The sequence below is a fragment of the Sus scrofa genome, chromosome 17 (assembly GCF_054392235.1).
Source record: "Sus scrofa isolate SSC_HxYL_T2T_F1_AM1 chromosome 17, Sscrofa_HxYL_maternal_Yorkshire_Landrace_v2.0, whole genome shotgun sequence".
Lineage (NCBI taxonomy): Eukaryota > Metazoa > Chordata > Mammalia > Artiodactyla > Suidae > Sus > Sus scrofa.
In genome coordinates this window covers 59216383-59233339 of record NC_139399.1, presented here as the reverse complement: position 1 = coordinate 59233339, position 16957 = coordinate 59216383, and the positions used below count along the sequence as shown (strand labels likewise).

Below are 16957 nucleotides of genomic sequence, written 5' to 3'. Positions count from 1 at the left end.
TGCTGTTGTTTAATGGGTTCCTCTGTTCTCTCAACCTCCTGAAAATTGGTAGTGGGCTCTTTTTTTTTTTTTTTTTTTTCCTTTAATTCCTTACTGTTTATCTGCGCATATTGTACAAAAGTAGAAAAATAAACATTTCTTATTGGTATGAGTCAGGGCTTCAGCTCCATAAATAAGGGGTGAGAGGAAATAAGTTATGGCAGGCTTGGAGCTTAGTGCATAAATAAGGTCAGGGCCCCAGACGGGGTGCGGCTGGGTTCAGGTTCTCAGATGTGCAAGTCTCCACTGGTAACACTTCTCAGGTCCCTTACGAGGAGGTGGAAGAGGTTGAATGTCACAGAGGCCTCAAGGCAGCCTTGGGACTCTTTCTTTGTGGCTTCTTGGAGCCGGTGCAGCCAGTGGTTGAGGCGGCCCTGGAGCCGGGATCCTGCCGTGGGCTGAGCCCTGATGCAAGCCTGAAGTTCGACGTGGATGTGATGCAGCGTGCGAAGTGGCTGGTCCAGGGTGACCCCCAGGGATGAGTCAGCCGCGGCCCTTAGGACCTTCAGAGTCAAGTCTAGCTCAGCCTCTAAGGCCACGAGGCGCTCCCACACCTGCAGCTGCCTCAGGTCCCGGGTCCTGGGGAAGAGGGGAGAGCTGCAGCTCCAGTTCTTCAGTGAGAGTGACTCTTCCAAAGCATCCTTGGCTTTCTTGAAGCCCTTCAGCTCCTGTGGTGACAGAGATTGGAACTGGCCCATGTGGCAGCCCTTCCTGGTTGTGGTGGGCTTGAAAGTGGGGACAGGGCCAGCTCTGGCCAAGTCCAGCATCACAGTCGCCAACACCAGGAGCCAAGCTGTAGTCATGGCTAAATCCCAACTGCTTCTCTGGCCCCATGGCTCCACTTTTAGCCAGGCTCACTGGGCAGTCCCAACTGATGTGTGTAAAGTGAAAAGGCAAATGGAAATAGGAATATCCACTTTAACTGCAAAGGCATGAGTGGGTGGGGCCAGTCGCCAAACCAGGTGAGCCAGGACCTGTGCCAGGAAGGAAAGAGACAGGAAGGAAAGAGAAACCGAAAGTCAGTCACAGGAGAGAACCCTGTTTCTGAGAAGTCCCTATGCCTGGAGAATCTCCAGATTCGGCCAGATCTCCGGAGACGGCCTTCAGCTTGCTGACTTTGGAGGGCCCCCAGTGAGGCCGAGGCAGATGGAGGGATGGGGAACTGGCTTACGGACCCTCACAGTGGGGCAGGGACCTGAGTGGCGTGGGTGAGGCTGCTGAGCAGTAGAGAAGGGCCATCCTTTGAATGTGCAGGAGTGTGCTGTGGCCCCCTTTTCTATTTTTGCTTTTGTTACCTATGCTTTTAGTGTCACATCCAAGAAATTACTGCCAAATCCAATACTGTGAAACTTCTCTATGTTTTCTTCTAGGAGTTCTATAGTTTATGTCTTACGTTTGGATCTTTAATCCATTTTCAGCTTGCTGTACAGTATAAGGTAAGGGTCTAACTTCATTCTTTGGCATTTAGACCACTCGTGGACACTGCCTTCTCCCCACTGAGTGGTCTTGGGAGCCTGTTAAAGTTCATTTGATCACATGCATGAGGGCTTATTTCTGGTGTCTCTATTCTGTTTCATTGGTCTCTGTGTCTCTTTTTAGGCCAGTACCACACTATTCTGATTACTGTAGCTTTGTATGTAATGTGTTTTGAAATCAGGAAGTGTGAGGCCTCCAATGTTATTCTTTTTCAAGATTGTTTTGGCTATTCAAGGTCCCCAGAGATCCCGTATAAATTTTAGGTTTTTTTTTTTTTTTCTCATTTGTGCAAAAATGCCAATGGGATTTTGATAGAGATTACATTAAATCCCAGTTTGCTTTGGGTACTATGGACATTTTAACAATATTAAATCTTCATGAACCCAGGATGTCTTTCCATTACTTTGTGTCTTCTTTAATTTCTTTTAGTAATGTTTTGCAGTTTTTAGTGTACAGATCTTTCATCTCCTTGATTAAATTATTCCTAGGGGAGTTCCCATTGTGGCACAGTGGAAACGAATTCAACTAGGAACCATGAGGTTGAGGGTTTAATCCTTGACCTCGCTCAGTGGGTTGGGGATCTAGCATTGCCATGAGCTGTGGTGTGGGTCGCAGATGTGGCTTGGATCTTGTGTTGCCGTGGCTGTGGCATAGGACAATGGCTGCAGCTCTGATTGGTCCCCTAGCCTGGGAACCTCCATATGCCATGGGTGCGGCCCTAAAAAGACAAAAAAAAAAAAAAAAGATTATTCCTAAGTATTTTATTGTTTTTGATGCTGTTGTAAGTAGAACTGTTTTTTGTTTGTGTATAGAAATGCAACTGATTTTTGCGTGTTGGTTTTGTATCCTGCAATTTGGCTAAATTTATTTATTAGTTCTAACAGATGTGTATGTGCGTGTGTGTGTGAGAGAGAGATGTTTAGAGTTTTCCTTTCCCTTTTTTTTTTTTTTTTTTTTGGCCACAACCAGAGAGCATGTGAAAATTCCTGGGCCAGGGATTGAACCTGCACCACAGCAGTGATAAGACGGATCCTTAACCTGCTGTTCCACTAGGGAATTCCTAGGGTTTTCTATGTATAAGATCATGTCATCTGAGAACAGATATAGTTTTACTTCTTTCTTTCCAATTTGGATGCTATTATCGATTGATTGATTGCCCAGTTGCTCTGGCTAGGACTTCTAGTACCATGTTTAATAGAACAGGCAAGTGTGGGCATCTTGCCTTTTTCCTAAGCTAAAAGGACAAAAGATTTTAGTCTTTCCCCACTGAGTATGAAGTTAGCTGAGGCACATATATTTTCATATGTGGCCTTTATTATGTTGAGATAGTTTCCTTCTCTTCCTAGTCTGTGTTTTTCTTATGAAAGTGTGTTGAATTTTGTCAAATGCTTTTTCTGCCTTAATTGATATGATCGTGTGGTTTTTGTCCTTCATCCTGTTCCTATGATATATCACGTGGTAGTTGACTTTTGAGGCTTGCTCAGATATGGGTTGTTGTTGTGCAGATGCTTGATAGATGTTGGCTTCTTTCATCAGGAAGCACTTGGTCTCCCTCTGGGCTGTTAACGGGCATTAAGGCTGTTTCTCAGTACTTAGATCCATTGTTTCACTGGAACCTGCAAAATGGAGATATTCCAATTCTAGTCTTCCTTGTTTGGCAACTGGAATACTTCTGTAAAAACAAACTCTTCCTGTGGTGGTGACGAAACTGCATAGAACACACACACACACACACACACACACACACGAGCATGTAAAACTGGTATAATCTGAACAAGTTCTATGGATTATACCAATGTCAGTTTCCTGGCTGTGATATTGTCGTGTAGTTGTGTGAGATCTTAACCCCTGAGAGAAACTGGGTACAGGGGTACAAAGGACCTTCCTGTACCATTTTTGCAACTTCCTATAGATCTATGATTTCTTTTTTCTTTTTACAACCACACCTGCAGCATATGGAAGTTCCTGGGCTAGAGGTCACATCAAAGCTGCAGCTGTTAGCCTATGCCATGGCCAAAGCAACACCAGATCTGAGCTATGTCTGTGATCTACACTGCAGCTTGTGGCAATGCCAGATCCTTAACCCTTTGAGCAAGGCCAGGGATACTAGTTGGGTTCTTAACATGCTGAGCCACAATGGGAACTCCTATGATTTTTTTTTTAAGAATAGCTCCTTTTTATTTTATTAAAAAAAAATTGGTGTATGTGGGGCACTCCGTGACATATGGAGCTCCTGGTCCAGGGATCAGATTCAAGTCACACTTGTGACGTATGCCACAGCTGTGGTAATGCTGAATCCTTTAATCCCCCGTGCTGGTAGAGGATCAAACCTGCGTCCTGGTGTTGCAGAGAAGCCGCTGATCCCATTGTGCCACAGCGGGAACGCCTACATCTGTGATTTTAATAAAGAAATGTCCCTCATCTTGTGTTTGACTACCAGTGGTATCATTTAAGAAAAGCGGGATAAACGCTTACTTCCTTCCCTTTATTTTTACTTAGAATAATCACTGATGCTTTAAAGTCCCCCAACAGTGACTGACTTTTTAAAAAAGTAGTATGAACTCTGATTTCAGTATATTTCAAGTATTTCAACAACGCATTGCATTATTGTTATTGATGCTCAAATTCCCATTTGGCCAGTAGGAACCTCTTCCAGCTGGCTTCTTCGTCCTCTGACCTGCTCCTGAAATCTCTGATTGCTTCCTCTCAGTCTGGTATGACAAGGGCTCCAGGTTCATCCTGCACATTTCCTGCCTAAGCCCTGGACTCAGACATTTCTCCAAAGAGCCCTGGGCCCTTATACTGCAAAATGACATTTGGAAATTGCAGTCCGAGAGCTAAGGGTGTTCTCTGCCACTGGGTTGGTCATTGTTTCTAGGTCTTCTCCATGGGCAGAGCTAGGAACAGGCTTACATCCCTAACAGTAAGTAAGTAAGTAAATAAATAAATAAAGGAGTTCCCTGGTGCCTGGTGGCATAAGGATCTGGCATTGTCACTGCCGTGGCTCAGATCACTGCTGTGGCATGGGTTTGATCCCTGGTCCAGGAACTTCCACATGCTGTGGGCACGGCCCAAGCAAAAAACAAAAAACCATGGTAGGTTCGTACTTATACTTTAAAGTTCAGGACTGCAGGATTTTTATTCAACTTGATTTCTTATTTATTTATTTTTTTGTCTTTTGTATTTTGTCCTTTTAGGGCCGTGCCTGTGGCACATGGAGGTTCCCAAGCTAGGGGTCTAATCAGAGCTGTTGCTGCCAGCCTACACCAGAGCCACAGCAACCCCAGTTCTGAGCCACGTCTGTGACCTACACCACAGCTCACGGCAACACCGGATCCTTAAACCACTGAGCGAGGCCAGGGATCGAACTCGCAACCTTATGGTTCCTAGTTGGATTCGTTTCCGCTGCACCACAACAGGAACTCCCTTCATTTCTCTTTTATCCTCACACTGAGAATCCTGGTTCTCAAGGAGTCCAGGGAAGCCACAACAAATTTCAATTTTTGTCACCACAGCTAGATCTGATCCTGATACAAGGGGTGGCCCTCGGAGAGTGTCTCAGTTACTCGCCACAGAGCTGGGAGGACTGAGGCTCAGAGGAGCGTTTGCAAGTTTGCACGTGATTAACTCCTGGTTGCCCATGGCTCCACTAGGAAGTGAAACATCAGAGGTACAGGTAAAGCCAGGGTGGGTGTGACGCGGTCCACGTGCTCTTCCTCACCTTCCTTCCCCTGCCCCTGCCCCACTGGAGCCTTGACCTTAAGAAAGGGGCTGACTTTCCAGCCTTTCTTCACACTCCGCAGCGCTGGGCTACAGCCTGACACACCACTGCTCCGCAGCATTGTTTTGCCGGGTTTTCTGTGGACATGTGCTGAGTCATCTATTCTTCCCCCTCATCTCAGCTTTTGAGATTTACCATGTTGATGTGTTACTGTTTCATCCATCCATCCATCATCCATCCATTGGTCTTACCTGAAATCTCCGCTGTGTGGTGTTCCCTACATGACTGCACACTGTCCATTCTCCTACTGGGAAGCACTTCGCTCGTTTCCAGTAATTTGCTATTACAGGTATCCTTGGAGGTACTCCTGAGTATGTATGCACGAGTATGTAAGAGTTTCTCCAGGGCAAACGTCTTCTGTAAATGGACCAATAGTGTTTTGGGAGTCAAGAGGCAAAATGTGTATGTATGTATGTGTGTGTGAGAGAGAGAGAGAGACAGATATGCGTTCTTAACTAACAAAGAGAGAAAACGAACTTCAATGAATTTTTTATTACAAAATTCAAAACTGTGTGAACATGGTAAAAGCCCTTGTCAGCTCTGTGGTGGTACAAAGGCAGGCGGGCTGGGCTTGGCCCTTAGCCAGTAGTTTGCCCCTCCTTGCTCTCTAGGGCATGAACCTAGTTAAGGACTTGCTGGGTTCAAGGGTCACAGGTGTCCCTACCTTTACTAGGCAATGCCAGGTGCTTTTCAAAGTGATTCTATTAAGTTGGGCTCTTGCCAGAGCATGACAAGTCTTCCTGCTTCCCTCGTGCTCTTGATATTGCATCAAATCTCTCCGTTTAATGGCTTGTTCCTCTCATTCTGGTTTCATTTCTTATCACATTTTGAAAAGTGAACATAACATGCCATGTGTTCCTTATCATTGAATAAAATTTCTTTGTAAAAGAAAATAGGAGTTCTCCGATGGCCTAGCAGGTTGAGGCTCCTACATTCTCCTGCTGTGGCCCTGGTTGCTGCTGTGTGGTTTGATCCTTGGCCCACGAACTTCCATATGCTGCCCGTGTGGCAAAAAAGAAACACACACACATACACCCCCCCACACACACGTTGCAAATCTCATTTAAAAAAAAAATAGAAAATATATAGAGACGAGATCCTAAAAAGAAGGTACCCATTATCCTTCCACTCAGAAAATCAAAGTCCCCTCAATCGCAGCACCTATCCTTCCAGATTTTTTCCTACACACACACACCATTAATTTAATTATTGGAGGCTGATGCTCTATATATTATTTTGGAATCTGCTCGTCCGGCTTCGCGAGGCTCTATCGGAATTGTTTTTGTTGCGAATGACATAAAGCCCAGCCTGAATGGCATAAACAGTGAGGCTGCACTGTCTCCCCCGGTGACAGGGCTCCGGAGGGAGGTCGGTCGGGTCCAGGGCGGAGGACTCGGCCCTCGGCCTTTCTGCTTAGCAGGCTGGTGGGGGCGCCCTCACAGCGGGAGGCCGAGGCCAGGCAGGGGAAGACGCTGCTTCCCTCCTCTGAATGATTGTGTGTGTGCGGAGACAGTCCTGGAAACTCTTCAGGAGGTCGCTTCATTCTCCTGTGGAACTGGGTCCCAGGCCCGTCCCTCAGCATTCGCAGTCGTGAGGGGTAAGGAGTGACCAGACATGGCTTTGTCTCCCCTCAGCCCTGGGGGCTATGAGGCTCTCAACTTTGTGTGACCCTCCCCTGCGGCTTTCTGGCCTCTAAGGAAAACACACCTTCCCTGGCTTGCTCCCTTTCACCTGAGTGCTTGCTTTTTCTAGACATTGAGAAGGTTGAAATGTGAGTGAAAATACGCAGCTGCCCTCAGGCTCGGCTCTCCTTTACTCCCAGAGCTCCATCTCATCCAGGCAGACACGCTCCTGGCCTCCCCTGCAGCCACCAGCGGAATTGGAGCTGCAGCTGCCAGCCCACCACAGTTCACAGCCACGCCAGATCCTTAACCCACTGAGCGAGGCCTGGAATCGAACCTGCATTCTCATGGATATTAGATTCATTTCTGCTGAGTCACGACGGGAACTCTCACACTGCAGGGTTGTGAGGAACTAAGGAAAACCTGCTAGAAGGTTCACGCCTGGGGTCAGGACAGGTTCTCTTGCCTGGTTTTGCTTCGTATCACATGTATTTTTTGTTTGCACCTGTGCCTGCTTAGCAGCTTCGGAAGCCTCCTAGAAGTATGAGAGGGTTTCAAAGTGAACTTCGAGACTTGTCACAGATAATGCCACTACCTTCCTTCAGACGCCTGCCTGGTTCAGAGCCTGGTCTCAGCCGGGCAAAGGCCCACCAGGGGCTGGTCTGCAACCCCAGGTGGCAGCGGGTGATTGGCCCAGCATGGGGGTAAGATGAGTCCCTCGCACCCATGAGGCTGGGTCCGAGCTGAGCCCTCCTGCTTGGCCTCGTGTCCTCACAGGGGCTGTATGCTTAGGCTATTCAAGATGGCTGTTCTCTTGCCCTCTGTACATGCCCTGCTCAACCAAGGCCTGCGTTACTCACGTGACTATCCAGTCCTCTTAATTACAGGGCTTAATTAGGTCCTGGTAACTGAGCCCTCCTGACAGCAATCCCCCCCTTTAAATGGCAGCCTCCTTCTCCCCGTGAGTCGTGAAGCCTGCTGCTGCGTCCTGCCGACCACGGTGGGCTGTCGCTCCAGGACCCCTCATGTAAGATCCTCTGTCCAATGAGCCATGGATGTCTCTGTCACTGTCACTGGGCTCTTTCTTTGGTCTCAACTACAAGGCTTGCAGGCCTGTGGGGTGAAGCCCAGCAGGGATGGAGGCAGGACTGGATCCAGAAGCCCAGGCTCCTGCTCACTAACCACTGTGTTTTGCCGGCTTTTGGCCGCGAGGGTCACAGGCATTGACAGAGTCTAGGGGCCTGTGCACCACGTGTCTGCAAAGCCACTGAGCACAAACACAGAGAGTGGCAGCACTCATTTTTATTTCTAAATAAGTATCCAGAGACACTACTGTTTTCCATCCATGTTTTAATTCTCTAAAGAGTCCAGTGAGATGAAGAGGCTCCAGCATAGCAGCTACAGGTCCCTCCACCTCCACCCATGCGCCCCTCCCCAGCCCGCAACCCCACCAGGAAGAGCAGCAAGTCATTTCTCAGGAACTAGGACCTGATGAACGCCTCTCACAGCTTACTTGAGGGAGGACAAAAGAACAAGCCTGACCTTCTCAATGGTCCTTAAATCAAAAAGCAGTACTTAAAAGTATCCTTCATTTTCACAAAGAAAATTACTCAAAAGAATACAAGGTTCTGATTAACGGTGAGAACAAACCAAGCTTTGCAGGAGCTGCACCAGAGAAGCTGAAGGCTTTGGTAGCCACGAACCTCACAGCGGCCCAGGGGGTGAGGCGCCTTCCCTGGCCTGGGCGCCCCCACGGCCCCTAAGAGCAGGGCTGGGGCCTGGCGAGGTGAGTGCCAGGAAGGCGCCGATGCAGCTCTTCCCAGCGGACTGGCTGCCTGGACAGGTGACCTTTCTCCTCTGACCACCAAGCCGAGTTCCCCTTCAATCACAGGGCCACAGGTCTGGAGCAGAGCTCTTGCCCTAAAGCCAGGAAGCTCCTGCAGAGAAGCTGCAAGACCGGCTCCCAGGTAAGGAAAAGCCACAGATTTTGACCCCCCTCTGGGATTAGGGGCAATGTTGGCTGGGGTGGGAAAGGGTGAAATTGGTGGGCCAGAGGAAAGAGAAGGTCTTTCTTTTGTAACTTGGAGGCGGAAGTCCCTGAATATCTAGTGCCATTTGTATGCAAAATGACAGGAGGCTAAATGGAAGGGAGTGTGGCTGCCTGTTCGGAGCCTTCACTCTGACTTGTGGTGTTTTCACTTAAAACATATTGCCTGGGGCTTTGGAGACTGGGTTCCCAGTGGAACAACTTCTTAATGATTCTGGCTGCTCCATCAGGAATTTGGTTTCATATCCACCACCCAGCAGGAGAAACACATGCCTCCAGAAATCCTGGAGGGAATGGGGAAAGAGCAAAGGATCGGTCTTTTTTTTTTGCATTTAAAGTCCTAATTGGAGCTCCCTGGTGGCCTGGCGGACTAAAGATCCAGTGCTGTGCCTGCAGTAACTCCAGTTTTATCCCTTGCCCAAGACTTCTGCATGCTGAGGACATGGTCAAAAAAAAAAAAAAAAAAGGAAAGAAAGAAAGAAAAAAAAGAAGTCCTGGAGTTCCCATTGTGGCTCAGTGGTTAACGAATCTGACTGGGAACTATGAGGTTGGGGGTTCGATCCCTGGCCTCACTCCGTGGGTTAAGGATCCAGCGTTGCCATGAGCTGTGGTGTAGGTCACAGATGCAGCTCAGATCTGACATTGCTGTGGCTCTGGCGTAAGCTGGTGGCTACAGCTCTGATTAGGTCCCTAGCCTGGGAACCTCCATATGCCATGGGAGCAGCCCTAGAAAAGATAAAAAGACCAAAAAAAAAAAAAAAGTCCTAATCGATGGCAGATCATTGCTGTTGAGAGATTCCTCCTTACACTAGGATCTGGGATAAGTTCTCTCTTTTTTTTGGCTGCATCCACAGCATGCAGAAGTTCCTGGGCCAAGGATTGAACCAGAGTCACAGCAGTAACAATGCAGGATTCTTACCCTGTTGCACCACCACGGAACTCCCTTGGATCAATTCTAAGGCCAGATCCAACCTAAACTATACCTGTACCTTTGATGGCGCTAACTTGGCCAAGGAGAGGTCCGCTACCACCTCCCCCACCAAAGCAGAAGAAGGATCCTGGCTGTGGCCACCTCGCTGGGGACTTTGCCAAATGTGACCCCTGTGAGAGTGGGAGTGTGGACCTGAGACCTCATGAGGCCACCTTTGACAGGGGCTTTAAGGAGAAGGCTACCCACCAATCTTTCCACGTTCCATTGCGTACAAAGGAATCCACAGGCAAATCAGAGCCTCCTCAGGCTGACGTGGGGGTACTCAGGGCTGCCAACATTCTGGGCCAGGCCCTGGCCCTTGGCCTTATGTCAGCCAGGGCCCAGCCAGCCTTCCTATTGGGAAAAGGGTGGCTGGCCTGGGGGAGGGTGGGCGGGCTTCAGCCTGCCCCTGGCCTGAGTGTCTGAGCCTGACTAAGGAACTGGGCCCTCTTCCATGTCAGCCCAAACCTGATCTCTGGGGAGCTAGGAAAAACCAGCTTCTTCTCCAGTAAGACCTCACACCCTCTGGATGTGGTCACTCCCAGGAGTCTACAGTCCCAGGGCTGCAGAAAGCATGTCATTTATCCCAGCAGCTCAGAATCACAGGGAGTCTGTGGAGACACTGCCGGTGGGGCTCTTACTGCCACCTGACTCCCAGGCAGCGTGTCTTCGGTGTTCACTGGCTGAGCAGCCAGCCCCCCAAAGGCACTCGCTGACCTTACAGCCTTCACCTCACTCTAAAGTACGACCTTCTCTGTGTGCTGTGGTTCTCCTGGCCCATGGCCTAGACCTATAATATGTGGGAAGTTATAGTTATGCTGGACATTTTTTTAATCTTCCAGGCATTTTATTGCCTCAAACGATAGAATTATTAGGAATGCTAAAGGTGGACAGCAGCAATTTTTGATTCTTGGGCAAAGACATCTGAAAAAAGTTCACCAGAAAAATATGCCCATGGGCTTTGGCCTGTTTCTAAGTGTATAGGGATTGCATACGGGTTACCCTCCTTGCACGCTGCTAACCCCACATGGCCAGCAGGGGGCAGAAGAGGGCCACAGGAGATCCAGGCTGGTGCGGGTCCAGGTCTGGAAAGGTTCCCCGCAGCCACCTCCACACAGCCTTGGGGACCTTCCACAAATCCTCCCCCTCTTCTCTTGGTGTCATTCTCAGGTCTCAGCTAAAGGGGGGAGGCCAGGTGGGGCTGGTGACAAAGGGCAGCCTGAACTGAAAAGATGGCGTTTATAGGACTTTATGAACTCAGCCAAAAAGACTTCTTTTCTGGCACGCTATTGAGTTTACAATGCAACTTACACCTCGGAGATGAGACTGAGTTTCAGAGGGAAAAGGAAGTTACTCCGAATCAGAGACTGGTCTCTGATTCCTGCCCCTACCCGCCACGGTATGACTGCTTCTCTGACTTTTCCACTTAAAAGAAACAGGAAATGATGGAGACCAGACTTAACGCACAGCATTATTCTTCCAGTGGGGCATTAGGTGGAGTAAAATAATCCTGTTTGGCTCAAATTATGGGGTTAAGGTGGGAGGTTACAAAAAGAAAAATCATTTTAGTTCTATGAAGTGCAAATTTACTTCTCATGCATAAAAAGGAAACTGTGCTTCCTGCCTGCCTGGCTTCCCTTTCCCCATTGTGTACACTTTTGGGGAAAGGGAAGGCCTTAGGGCCAGGGTCTGGCCTCGCGGGCTGGGCCTGTGAGTCCTGGAGGGTCCTGAGGTCAGTCCTTGCTCTCATCCAGAGCCAAGCTGCCTGACACAGAAAAGATGGAAACAAACTTGCTGCCAGCCCAGGGTCTCTGCTGGCGTCTGTGTCCTCAACAGAGAACCAAGGCCATGCATATGAGTGAAACCACCCCAGGGGATGCCGAGTCCCAGGGCTCCAGCTGGGTCCCTGAGCCACCTATGGGAATTGCCAGAGGCCTGTAGAGGGCAAAAGCCAGCAGGTAAAGGGCCAGAGAGGGGGTGGATGCCAGAGTCAGTAACTCCATGTCACCTGGATGTGACTGCCAGGTCTTCACCTTGAGATGGCTCCAGGGCTGAGACCATAGGGAGCGGGCAGGGTGTGTGTGTGTGTGTGTGTGCCAGTCTTCACCTTGAGATGGCTCCAGGGCTGAGACCATAGGGAGCGGGCAGGGTGTGTGTGTGTGTGTGTGTGTGTGTGTGTGTGTGTACTCCGAGTCCTGGGGTAGTGGTAGGGAGCGGGCAGGGTGTGTGTGTGTGTGTGTGTGTGTGTGTGCTGCCAGGTCTTCATCTTGAGATGGGTCCAGGGCTGAGACCATAGGGAGCGGGCAGGGTGTGTGTGTGTGTGTGTGCTGCCAGGTCTTCACCTTGAGATGGCTCCAGGGCTGAGACCATAGGGAGCGGGCAGGGTGTGTGTGTGTGTGTGTGTGTGTGTGTGTGTGTGTACTCCGAGTCCTGGGGTAGTGGTAGGGAGCGGGCAGGGTGTGTGTGTGTGTGTGTGTGTGTGTGTGTGTGTGCTGCCAGGTCTTCATCTTGAGATGGGTCCAGGGCTGAGACCATAGGGAGCGGGCAGGGTGTGTGTGTGTGTGTGTGCTGCCAGGTCTTCACCTTGAGATGGCTCCAGGGCTGAGACCATAGGGAGCGGGCAGGGGTGTGTCTGTGTGTGTGTGTGTGTGTAAGAGCATGTGCAAGCACTCTGAGTCCTGGGGTAGTGGTGGCTTCTTGGGGATGGCAGGTGAGACTTGGATGCATCTGTTTTGTTTTTTCCACACCTACAGCGTGTGGAAGTTCCTGGGCCAAGGGATCAAATCAGAGATGCAGGTGCAAACTATGTCACAGCTGTGGTAACGCAGGATCCTTAACCTGCTGTGCCACAAGGGAACTTCTGAGACTCAGCCACATATGGCTCCGGGCCACTGGTGCCCTGGGAGGGACAGCAGGGAGGAGCACAGGGCACTGCTGCTCTGGCCCCTGCTCTAGTACTTTGGCGACCCATGGGACCCAAGATGGTAGAAAACTGGGAGAAGGAAAGAAAAACTGCTGATGAGCAGTGAAGGTGCAGCATGTGAACGATGGGCAGACCCCCCCACAGAGCCCAGGAAAAGTGGCCTCTGGACAAACAAGGCCCACTGGGTGAGGAATCGAGGGCAGGGAGGGGACTGCTAGGCTCTTGCTTCTTTGTAAAAGTGCATGAATTGAAACTGAATTCCGACAGACAGCAGTGGCTGGCCAGCATAAACCCTGAGCCCCCAGGTGTTCCCTCCAGAGGGCGCTCTGACCTCACAGGCGGGCTCAGCGGCAAAACCCGGGGATGCCGCTTCCACTGCGGCTCTAGGGAGGGGCTGCGGCCTCGGGCTCGGTACCAGTGTAAACATTTGCAACGTTCCCAGAGAAGGGCAGGAGCTGCCTGCCCCCCAGGGAGACAGCCTGTGAGGTGCCCATCAGAAGTAAAGAAAGAGAGGTCACTCAGGTGTTCTTTCTCAGTGAGCGCGCGCAACACCACGCAGGGGAGCAGGAGGCCTGCCAGGCTTCTGACCCTGCCGCTTAGTCGAGACATGCTGCTGCTGGGGCCAGGGCCACCGTGACACGCTCAGGGAAAGGGTGCTGGCTCCTCGCCCTTGGGACGAGGGAAGTGGCCAGAAGTGCCGGAACCCGCACACGGCGCTCCCCAGGACTCGTGCACAGCAGGTCCCCAGCAGGATCTCTCTCAGGCACCTCAGACAGATGACTGCTCCCCCAGCTGCAGAAGAAGAAACTTTACCTGCACAGGTGCTCACCCCGCCTGCGGGCTGGGAAGCCACCCCAAGAGCAGAGGTCGGGCCCAGCGAGGAGTGGGGAGAGGACACTCCAGGAGCAGCCAGCTGGCCCCAAAGGCCCAGGAAGTCCTGGGAAGTCCTGGGTTAAGACGGTTCGTGCTTCGTCCTGCTTCCATCCACCCTGAGAGCTGCCAAATGCATGCGCCTCACGCCCCTGCTGGGTGGGTGTCGGTCTTGGGAGGCCGGGTGGTAGGCTCCGGCCCGGCCTGCCCAGAAGCTACGGGGTCCCACTCCGTCACAGCAGCTCCTGCTCGTCGTCCTCAGAGCCTGAGGGGCCCTGGCGCACCTCTTCGTACCACTTGTTGGTGAGGGTTTTCATCTGGATGCGCCCGTGGTGGAGGTCCTAGGGCAGGAGACACACCAAGCCCTTGTCAGTGGGTCTGGGTCTGGGTGAGGGTCAAGGAAGGGAGGGAGAGCTGCTCTGTACTTGTGGTAGGAGATGGGAGGCAGGGGGCATGGCCACAGGCAATTTCAATGTGCTAACTTCCTGCCAGCAGGATTCTTCTCTGTGGGGGTGGAGATACCGGCAGGTCTCACTCAGAAACAGGACTATGAGGCAGGAGGGGATGTTGAGAAAAAAAAAAAAAAAAACCTGGCCTCTGGACTGGGACACACTCAGGTCTGCTCCCAGCTTTGCCACCTCCTGGCCGTGTGGCCTCCGGGAGGTTCCTTCACCTCTCTGGGCCTCAGTCTCCTCAGCTGTCAAGTGCGTTAACAGCTGCATCTACTGCAGGGGTTGTTGGCAGAATGAAATGAAGCAATGATGAAAAATGTTTGGCGCAGGGCCTGGCTCACCATAAAAGGTCAGGGTGACAGCGATTGTGACAGCCAAAGGAGGGGAAATGGGCAGAACCAGAGGCAGGGCGGCAGCGGGAAGACCCCCACCCTGCCTGGGGCAGGGTGACGGTTTCAGTAAAGCAGGCCCAAGCTGGTCCCTGTGAGAGTGTGTCACTGTCACTGGAGGCCAGTGGTGCCAGGAGGGATGGAACAAGGGCCTGAGCCTTGGGCCACCGTGGGAGGCCCTGCATGTCTGAAATTCCTCAGCTCCAGCTTCGGTGGCTGATCCGCATCCCAAGTCTATCCTCCAGGAAAACTAAACCGCGTTAACAAGTCTATTACTGAACTAGCACTAAATCGGGAAGAAGAGGAAAAACAGCAGATGCCGAGCTCCACAGGCCCACTGGGCCCGCGAGCCCGGGGAAGGAGAGACAGCTGAGCGCTCAGCACGTGCCCTCCCCGCCCACCCCGCTCTTGGCCACTGCGGGTCCTGAGGGAGGAAGGCAAGGGACCCCAGCCTGTGTCCCACCTCTTGGGTCAGCCGCCGCGTGAAGAAGGGGTTCAGGTACTTGGCGTCCAGCCACAGGAAGCCTTTGAGGTCCTGCCGCCTGACATAGTGGGCCTCGTACTCCTCCTCCGTGAGCTCCGACAAGTGCTCCGACTCGACCGTGTTGCCCTGCAGGGAGGGATGGCAGCCGGCCGTCAGCAGGCACACTAGCCAGCTCGCCTCGCAGCCCTTGCCCCTGGCCCCTCCTGTCCCCAGCCCTCATTGCAGCAGCAAAGGGTCTCCTGGGAGCCCATAGGGAGGCAGGAAGATGTACCCGCACTTGATGGAAACCCAGGGAAATCAGCGTGTAAATTCATGGAAGTCTGGGGCCTGGCCTGGAAGTTCTCCAGGTGGTTCTCGCGTGCAGGTGGACTGGGAACTGTTCTAGACTGTCTCTTTACCAGGGAACTGAACAAAGGAGGCGGCTTTTGTCGGGTTTTGCCTGCTGTGGCCCGTTTTGGGTAAGCGGATGCGGGGAGAGAAGAATCCTGGCAGGATCTGAAAAGGGAGGAAGAGAGGGACTCCCCACCCTCTGCAGGGGGCGACCCGAGGCAGTTTTGCACACCCAAACTTAGGTGTGCCCCTGGTGGAAGAGGTGAGGGCAAAGAGGGCACGCCCTGCTATGGCATTAGAATCACCTGGGGGGCTGCATAATGCCGGGCCCACGGGGCCCATCTGCAGGTCCTGATTCAGCAGTTCTGGAATTTGCATTTCTAACAGGTTCCCACTGATGTTGCTGGTCAAGGAAGCCCAGCTTGAGGAGCACTGCCCGAGAGAGTGGTGGTGAAGAGTCTGCGTGACCTCAGCGCTCTCAGCTGCAAAATGGGGACAATGCGACCATCTGCTTCCCGCAGGTGATCAGGGCCCAGGTGCCACAGAAAACATTCCCTAAATAGTGGCTGCTCCCCATCTGAGCAAATGTACTGGTTCTAGAAAAGCTGTGCTTTGCCCAGTGTGGCTGCAGCACCTAGCAACAAGTTAGAAATGCAAATTCTTTGGGTCTGCACCCCAGACCTGCAGGCCCCTGGTGCCCTCCACCAATCCTGACACCCACTAAAAGGTTTGAGAACTTTTACTTGCGCTTTGGTTAAAAACAGACAAGAGAGCGGGTGGATGGGCCAGGGAGAAGTGCTGCTGTTGAGAGTGAGACACGTTGTGTGAACCAGCCAAGTCTGCGGTCACCTGAAGGTTCCCTTCAGCAGCACAACCCTGGCTGGAGAGGCCCTGGCCAGGGACTCGAGGCCAAGACCCCAGATCTGGACCTTCTGGCATGAGAACACACATCCCCTTTCCTCGTCTGGTGCCTGAGGATTTTTGTGACTTCCGTGATAGATTATAAAGCTGCTTGTGGCCTCAGACAAGGGAACTAGAAAAGAGGCAGTTCCAGAAATGTGCGTGTGGGGCAGGGGCTGGTGCCAGAGGTCAGGGCTCAGCACACACAGCCTGAGAGTGAACACAGGGCAGGAGAGGCCTGATCGCAGCTGACCCAGGGCAGGAAGGTGGCTCGGAGGAGGCAGAGGTGGGCAGGCTCACTGCGGCTGGCCCTGGGCACCTCCAGCCCTAAATCATGCCCTCGCCGTCCTCCGTGGAGGGCCCTCTCCAGTGGCCCTGAGAGCCACCGGGAGCACCTTCCGCTCCTCAGGCCCTGGCGGAGGACCTCAGTACGTGCCGGGGAAGGACTCTGATTTTGCCATTTGGTGGTCTCTGGAACCGTCCTTCCAGCCCCAGCCTGATGGAGTGCTGTGGCCACTGGCAGGGGAGGAGAGTTCCTGGGAGAGAGCGGTAGGGTCCACGCTCTTCCGCCACAGCCTCCATGGCTGCACGACGCCGGCAGACCACCCAGCCCAAAGGGCCACACTGCAGAACTTGAGTCCCGCCTCCTCCTCGGCCCGGGATGCTGGTACCTG

The 16957-nt window shown here is 52.0% G+C and overlaps 2 protein-coding genes across 32 annotated transcripts in view; both read right to left on the bottom strand.

Moving 5' to 3' along the window:
* Window positions 1-266: 266 nt before the first annotated feature.
* On the bottom strand, window positions 267-842 carry IL29 (interleukin 29 (interferon, lambda 1)). Its single transcript, NM_001142837.1, is given in 1 exon segment — window positions 267-842. A coding segment is annotated over 1 exon segment (576 nt).
* A 7363-nt stretch (window positions 843-8205) lies between these two features.
* The window catches only part of SLC9A8 (solute carrier family 9 member A8), a 75950-nt gene continuing 67198 nt past the window's right edge, over window positions 8206-16957 (bottom strand). For 16 of the 31 annotated variants that reach the window (XM_085004214.1, XM_085004219.1, XM_085004215.1 and 13 more), the window contains 2 exons: window positions 15033-15179; window positions 8206-14069 (listed from right to left, as the gene is read on the bottom strand). In XM_085004214.1, the coding sequence (XP_084860340.1) occupies window positions 13962-14069; window positions 15033-15179 (255 nt within the window). In that variant the 3' untranslated portion in view covers window positions 8206-13961. The remainder of the gene's footprint in view (window positions 14070-15032; window positions 15180-16957) is intronic. The other 15 variants (XR_014832525.1, XR_014832527.1, XR_014832524.1 and 12 more) reach the window with 4 other exon arrangements.